Source organism: Drosophila virilis, chromosome 3, assembly GCF_030788295.1.
Source record: "Drosophila virilis strain 15010-1051.87 chromosome 3, Dvir_AGI_RSII-ME, whole genome shotgun sequence".
Classification (NCBI taxonomy): domain Eukaryota; kingdom Metazoa; phylum Arthropoda; class Insecta; order Diptera; family Drosophilidae; genus Drosophila; species Drosophila virilis.
In genome coordinates, this window is record NC_091545.1 from 5,380,525 (window position 1) to 5,388,833 (window position 8,309).

Here is an 8,309-nt window from a genome sequence, read left to right on the forward strand (position 1 = left end):
TTTCACATTTCTAGGGAATAAGGGAGAGGTATCCCAAAAATGATATATTTTTATGTGTATATTCTATATGAGAGCCTTCATACCATTATTTTATATGTCTCACTTTTATAATTCTCGAGTTATGCTACAAAGATCATTTCCCAAAATCGATATTTATCAGGAGTTGTCGAACCAAAAATAATAAGCCAAAGCTCCATATGCACAAAACGATATACCCAATTTCAAGTGGGAAACAGTGCGAATTAGAGCGAGAAGAGAGAGAGAGAGAGGGAGCGAGATTCAGGCAGAGAATCGTCATTCTTATGCAAAGACAAAAATATAATGCAACAAAAATGCAAATGTAAATAAAAAATCGGTATTAAAGAACACATTAAAATTTGGCAGGCTGCTGGTCAGGCCTGACGCCAGGGCAGGAACAGCTTGAGACGCAGTGCATCCACCCCGTTCATATAATAGCGCAGCAGACGCTTTTCGCGTATGAAGCCCAGACTCTCATAGAGACGCAACGCCGCCTTGTTGGTCAGCTCCGTTTCGAGAACGATCTCATCGGCATTGGCCAGCAGCATCGCCTCGACGGCCTGCTCAACGAGAGATGTTCCAATCTTTTGCAAACGATATGTGGGATCCACGGCCAGCATAGCAATATAGCCCTGCAGGGCACAGCCCAACGATTCCAGCTTGCAAACAATGACGCCCACATAGCGTTGGCCGTGACGGGCAAAGATGCACAGCTCCGGCCAATTGTAGACGAAATAGCGATACGTATAGATCGAATACGGCTCGGAGAGCTCCTTGTCGATCAGATGCTGTATGGCCTTCAGTTCGGATTCGTCGCTAAAAATCGTATATGTTATCTCTGGCGGCACTTGCTGCCCCGCGGCCTGGCTAACAACATCCTTTGGTTCGCTCATCGTTGATTCAACACATATTTTTGAGATTATTTCAAAATACGTCAGAGAAATGTATTCAAAATCTATCAAAAGCGACTCGAAACTCAAGCTGAGGCGACCTTCTAATCTGAGCTAGTTTCCAGCTCACAGCCGAGCTGATATCCTGGCCATTACCCTGACTGATGGGTGGCATTCGCCTCGCTTATTCACCTTTGCTTAAACATTGACAACTCAACACGCACACGCCTCGGATTTGAGCATATGATAATAAGTAAGTCTAGCGAGAGCCTGACCGACTGTCAGCTACCCTGTAAACTAAGAGACTGAGTGTCTGCTTTATAATAGGTATGAAGTAAGTCTCGCTTTTCTCAAATAACTTTTTCTTAATTGTCTGGCTATTTTAATATTTACAACAATTGAGTAAATTTTCTACAGCTAGAGATCTAGCTCCTTAAACATTCAATATATGCTCAAAATAACAATATTTATCGATTTATCGAAGATAGTTTTAAACTAGATATCAAAATGGAATTTATTTTTCGATATTATCCATTTCGTGGTTAATCAAGCCTAGAAATGGGTAAGAATCGAAAATATTCAAATTCTGTGTCATTGGGTCTTACAGTCATAGGGAAATGACAAAAAAACGAATATTGAAAATCGATATTTATCGGTTATATATAAATGAGAGCTTTAAGTATAAGAAATACATTTCTTTGAACTGTGTTTTCTCTGATGATATTTGATAACTAGAGATAGAGAGAGTATAGGGTAGTATAGGTATACGTATAGGGTAATTGGTTATATATATTTATCGATTTGTAATATCGATTTAAACGGAGCAACCTTACTTGCGCTAAAATTGCAAAATTTAGACAAGTTCATACTATCCGCCTTGCAGCCCTTTTCCTGTGCAGGGTATGCTTATGAAAATGACTGCAACGACTTTGACAGTTGCCTGCGTTCTGTCCTGCGTCCTGTCAGCCCTTCAGGCAAAGCCTTTGTTGTCTGCGCCAGGACCCAAATTGCCAGGCAGCACGCACAGGTGATGGTCGCAATTGGCGCCTCGAAATTTTCCTCTGGCTGCTAGTTGGGTTTGAAAGGAAGTCAAAATCGTGTTTTAAGTTTTTGGCTGACAGCCACAATGAGCTCATATGGCTGGCCAGCTAAAAAGGTGAACCCGGCGACACGGCCAAAGGCAATTAAGCTAAAAGCCCACGCAGCTCCGACTGGAAATTCAATATGACCGCTGTCCGGACAGTTTTTTGGGGGGGACGCATAGATTAGAGGCGGCAACATTTTGATTTCTGCCCCCTGGCAAATGGGTTTACCCCGTGCCCCACCTCAGGCCTAGCTCAGCATTTGTGCTAATTTATTTGTCAGCGCTAGTTTCTCCTCAGTCCAAATGAAATCCTTGCAGTTTTTGGCCCTGTTTGTGGCGGCCAGGCCTCTATTATATGCACATTTCTGTCGCATTTTATATTTTTTATATAATTACTTGAGTCGCGCAAAAACGTTTAACTTCTAGTCTTTTGTACTTGGTCCTTTGGCAGCAGCGAGGTCAAGCGGCTCCTGCTTCTGGGCAGGCTCTTTCATTTCTGAGCCTCCACTTGTGTCCCAAGCCTTTTTTTATGCCCCGAAACCAGAGGGAATGGACAGAGAGGGCATATTGTTTCGGTGCAGAGGCACGAGGCGACGAAATACCTGACTTGAAATTTGACATAAACGAACCTATGAAATTTTCGATATACCGATAAATATCGATTTCGAGAAACGGTACTTTAGCATATCTCGAAGATTATAAGAGCTAGACACACTAAACTTGGCATAACGATTCTCAGAAAGTATATACAGCTAAGAAATATTTCAGTTTTTGTATACTTGCCGCCGTTCCCTTAAAAACTTGAAAATAAAACAAATTTTTAAGGGTAGCGGCTTGCGCTTTGGTATTTACATACTTTAGCATGTAATATTTAAATGCTTAAAATTTCATAAAGATCGGACTATGAATACCGAAGTTAACATAGGTTTAATTTCCCCATAAAGTGGGTAAGGAGCTGGCGGTCTGGTATATATGTATAAAGGGAATATTGTCGCTGGGTAACTCGCAGTCAAGCAGTTTTGTCTTTTTGCCCAGCCATATTCAGGTCGCAGAAATTAATTATACCATAAGGACATGAGGACATAAGGACACTCGCCAGCCAGGACCCTGCAGCACTTAATGAAGCGGTTAGCGGCACACAAAACAAAATAAATAAAATAGAAAATAGAAAACTAGCGACAAAAGCGAGCGACCCAGACAAATTTCCATATTTGCCTCAAGTGAGATAAATGGCTGTATCCTGGCGACTGCAAGCTCCACCTGAGCTCCACCAGAGCTGCTGCTGCTGCTGCTGGCAGTTTATTAAAAAGTTAACTGGTCGCAGTCCATTTCGTTTGGGTATCTACATTCCTGGGGCCCACAATATAATTCAGTGGGCCTTATGACAGGTACACGCGGACCTTTGATAAGCATGCATCGAACATGGACAGAGTCGTCTGCAGCTCCACTAGCAAGAGCTCGACTGTGAGATACTTTTCCACTTGGTCTGTCGGTCGCTGTCATCGCAGAAACAAAAGCCCATCGCAGGTTGATTTCTGCGTCGCGTGGGACGCACAAGTCCGCACTTTACATGACCAACATGGCTTCAATCCCTTCCCCCGTTCCCCGTTTTCCACTGCTGCATTGTTGGACTCCTCTTCACTGGAATTCCTGGACAGCTGCATGGAGCGTGTGCATGAATATGTCAATGTAATGATCTCTCCTCTGCTGCTTGTTGTGTGCTTCGTATCTCAGCTGAATTACATAAATATTAACTTGTACTTTTTATAAACATGTTGGCGACCCAGTCGAAGCCAAGGACAAGCTCTCCGCTCTGCTCTGCTCCGTGCTCCTCTTCGGTCGCTTTCTTATTGATATGATTTATTTACTGGGCTCATCGCATGTGCCCGACTTGGAGCAGCGATTCGCTTAAAAGTCAATTAAAAAACTGATTCCCAGTTCATTTGAGCTAGTTCAGTTAGAGCGTGCTAAAAGATTTTTTTGTTTGATTTAAATAATATTTGATATAGGATTTTCAACTGACCTACGTCTAGATCCAGGCGAAACCATGAAGAAAGAGCCAAAGCTCTTGAAAATCGGATGAGATTTGACCGAGTTATGGAGATGGGAAATTTCGACTTATGTACATATACGAATTAAGGGGTAAGATTTTGACATGAATTTCGACCAAAATTTACCTAGTCCGATTTAAATACCAGATTATTTAAGAGGGACAACTATGCATAAAAAACCGAACTTCGTGAAAATCGGATGAGATTTGACCGAGTTATGGGGATGGGATATATTAACCCATGTCTATATGCGAAACTAAGGGTAAGATTTTGACATGAATTTCGACCAAAATTTACGTAGTCAGATTTGAATGCCAGATTATTTAAGAGGGAAAACTATGCATAAAAAGCCAAACCTCGTGAAAAGCGGATGAGATTTGACCGAGTTATGGGGATCGGATATATTAACCCATGTCTATATGCGAAACTAAGGGTAAGATTTTGACATGAATTTCGACCAAAATTTACGTAGTCAGATTTGAATGCCAGATTATTTAAGAGGGAAAACTTTGCATAAAAAGCAAAACTTCTTGAAAATCGGATGAGATTCGACCGAGTTATGGAGATGGGAAATTTCGACTTATGTACATATACGAATCTAAGGGGTAAGATTTTGACATGAATTTCGACCAAAATTTACGTAGTCAGATTTAAATGCCAGATTATTTAAGAGGGAAAACAATGCATAAAAAGCCAAACCTCGTGAAAATCGGATGAGATTTGACCGAGTTATGGGGATCGGAAATTTTGACCCATGTCTATATGCGAAACTAAGGGGTAAGATTTTGACATTAATTTCGACCAAAATTTACGTAGTCAGATTTAAATGCCAGATTATTTAAGAGGGAAAACAATGCATAAAAAGCCAAACTTCGTGAAAATCGGATGAGATTTGACCGAGTTATGGGGATCTGAAATTTTGACCCATGTCTATATGCGAAACTAAGGGGTAAGATTTTGACATGAATTTCGACCAAAATTTACGTAGTCAGATTTAAATGCCAGATTATTTAAGAGGGAAAACTATGCATAAAAAGCCAAACCTCGTGAAAATCGGATGAGATTTGACCGAGTTATGGGGATCGGATATATTAACCCATGTCTATATGCGAAACTAAGGGTAAGATTTTGACATGAATTTCGACCAAAATTTACGTAGTCAGATTTGAATGCCAGATTATTTAAGAGGGAAAACTTTGCATAAAAAGCAAAACTTCTTGAAAATCGGATGAGATTCGACCGAGTTATGGAGATGGGAAATTTCGACTTATGTACATATACGAATCTAAGGGGTAAGATTTTGACATGAATTTCGACCAAAATTGACGTAGTCAGATTTGAATGCCAGATTATTTAAGAGGGAAAACTATGCATAAAAAGCCAAACCTCGTGAAAATCGGATGAGATTTGACCGAGTTATGGGGATCGGAAATTTTGACCCATGTCTATATGCGAAACTAAGGGGTAAGATTTTGACATTAATTTCGACCAAAATTTACGTAGTCAGATTTAAATGCCAGATTATTTAAGAGGGAAAACAATGCATAAAAAGCCAAACTTCGTGAAAATCGGATGAGATTTGACCGAGTTATGGGGATCTGAAATTTTGACCCATGTCTATATGCGAAACTAAGGGGTAAGATTTTGACATGAATTTCGACCAAAATTTACGTAGTCCGATTTAAATGCCAGATTATTTAAGAGGGAAAACTATGCATAAAAAGCCAAACCTCGTGAAAATCGGATGAGATTTGACCGAGTTATGGGGATCGGATATATTAACCCATGTCTATATGCGAAACTAAGGGTAAGATTTTGACATGAATTTCGACCAAAATTTACGTAGTCAGATTTGAATGCCAGATTATTTAAGAGGGAAAACTTTGCATAAAAAGCAAAACTTCTTGAAAATCGGATGAGATTCGACCGAGTTATGGAGATGGGAAATTTCGACTTATGTACATATACGAATCTAAGGGGTAAGATTTTGACATGAATTTCGACCAAAATTTACGTAGTCAGATTTGAATGCCAGATTATTTAAGAGGGAAAACTATGCATAAAAAGCCAAACCTCGTGAAAATCGGATGAGATTTGACCGAGTTATGGGGATCGGAAATTTTGACCCATGTCTATATGCGAAACTAAGGGGTAAGATTTTGACATTAATTTCGACCAAAATTTACGTAGTCAGATTTAAATGCCAGATTATTTAAGAGGGAAAACAATGCATAAAAAGCCAAACTTCGTAAAAATCGGATGAGATTTGACCGAGTTATGGAGATGGGAAATTTCGACTTATGTACATATACGAATCTAAGGGGTAAGATTTTGACATGAATTTCGACCAAAATTTACGTAGTCAGATTTGAATGCCAGATTATTTAAGAGGGAAAACTATGCATAAAAAGCCAAACCTCGTGAAAATCGGATGAGATTTGACCGAGTTATGGGGATCGGAAATTTTGACCCATGTCTATATGCGAAACTAAGGGGTAAGATTTTGACATTAATTTCGACCAAAATTTACGTACGAATCTAACGGGTAAGATTTTGACATGAATTTCGACCAAAATTTACGTAGTCAGATTTAAATGCCAGATTATTTAAGAGGGAAAACTATGCATAAAAAGCAAAACTTCGTGAAAATCGGATGAGATTTGACCGAGTTATGGGGATGGGATATATTAACCCATGTCTATATGCGAAACTAAGGGTAAGATTTTGACATGAATTTCGACCAAAATTTACGTAGTCAGATTTAAATGCCAGATTATTTAAGAGGGAAAACAATGCATAAAAAGCCAAACTTCGTGAAAATCGGATGAGATTTGACCGAGTTATGGGGATCTGAAATTTTGACCCATGTCTATATGCGAAACTAAGGGGTAAGATTTTGACATTAATTTCGACCAAAATTTACGTAGTCAGATTTAAATGCCAGATTATTTAAGAGGGAAAACAATGCATAAAAAGCCAAACTTCGTGAAAATCGGATGAGATTTGACCGAGTTATGGGGATCTGAAATTTTGACCCATGTCTATATGCGAAACTAAGGGGTAAGATTTTGACATGAATTTCGACCAAAATTTACGTAGTCAGATTTAAATGCCAGATTATTTAAGAGGGAAAACTATGCATAAAAAGCAAAACTTCGTGAAAATCGGATGAGATTTGACCGAGTTATGGGGATCGGATATATTAACCCATGTCTATATGCGAAACTAAGGGTAAGATTTTGACATGAATTTCGACCAAAATTTACGTAGTCAGATTTGAATGCCAGATTATTTAAGAGGGAAAACTTTGCATAAAAAGCAAAACTTCTTGAAAATCGGATGAGATTCGACCGAGTTATGGAGATGGGAAATTTCGACTTATGTACATATACGAATCTAAGGGGTAAGATTTTGACATGAATTTCGACCAAAGTTTACGTAGTCAGATTTGAATGCCAGATTATTTAAGAGGGAAAACTATGCATAAAAAGCCAAACCTCGTGAAAATCGGATGAGATTTGACCGAGTTATGGGGATCGGAAATTTTGACCCATGTCTATATGCGAAACTAAGGGGTAAGATTTTGACATTAATTTCGACCAAAATTTACGTACGAATCTAACGGGTAAGATTTTGACATGAATTTCGACCAAAATTTACGTAGTCAGATTTAAATGCCAGATTATTTAAGAGGGAAAACTATGCATAAAAAGCCAAACTTCGTGAAAATCGGATGAGATTTGACCGAGTTATGAGGATGGGAAATTTCGACTTATGTACATATACGAATCTAAGGGGTAAGATTTTGACATGAATTTCGACCAAAATTTACGTAGTCCGATTTAAATGCCAGATTATTTAAGAGGGAAAACTATGCATAAAAAGCCAAACTTCGTGAAAATCGGATGAGATTTGACCGAGTTATGGGGATGGGATATATTAACCCATGTCTATATGCGAAACTAAGGGTAAGATTTTGACATGAATTTCGACCAATATTTACGTAGTCAGATTTGAATGCCAGATTATTTAAGAGGGAAAACTATGGATAAAAAGCAAAACTTCTTGAAAATCGGATGAGATTTGACCGAGTTATGGAGATGGGAAATTTCGACTTATGTACATATACGAATCTAAGGGGTAAGATTTTGACATGAATTTCGACCAAAATTTACGTAGTCCGATTTAAATGCCAGATTATTTAAGAGGGAAAACTATGCATAAAAAGCCAAACTTCGTGAAAATCGGATGAGATTTGACCGAGTT

The 8,309-nt window shown here is 38.9% G+C and overlaps 1 protein-coding gene across 1 annotated transcript; it reads right to left on the minus strand.

The window, feature by feature from the left end:
• Positions 1-278: 278 nt before the first annotated feature.
• On the minus strand, positions 279-986 carry Naa30B (N(alpha)-acetyltransferase 30 B). Its single transcript, XM_002046453.4, has one exon. The coding sequence runs from the start codon at positions 909-911 to the stop codon at positions 393-395; it is 519 nt and encodes a 172-aa protein (XP_002046489.1). The 5' UTR covers positions 912-986; the 3' UTR covers positions 279-392.
• Positions 987-8,309: the final 7,323 nt, after the last annotated feature.

Bases quoted from the DNA above. Each gene is read 5' to 3' on its own strand.
- Naa30B (XM_002046453.4), bottom strand. From the start codon at position 911: ATGAGCGAACCAAAGGATGTTGTTAGCCAGGCCGCGGGGCAGCAAGTG.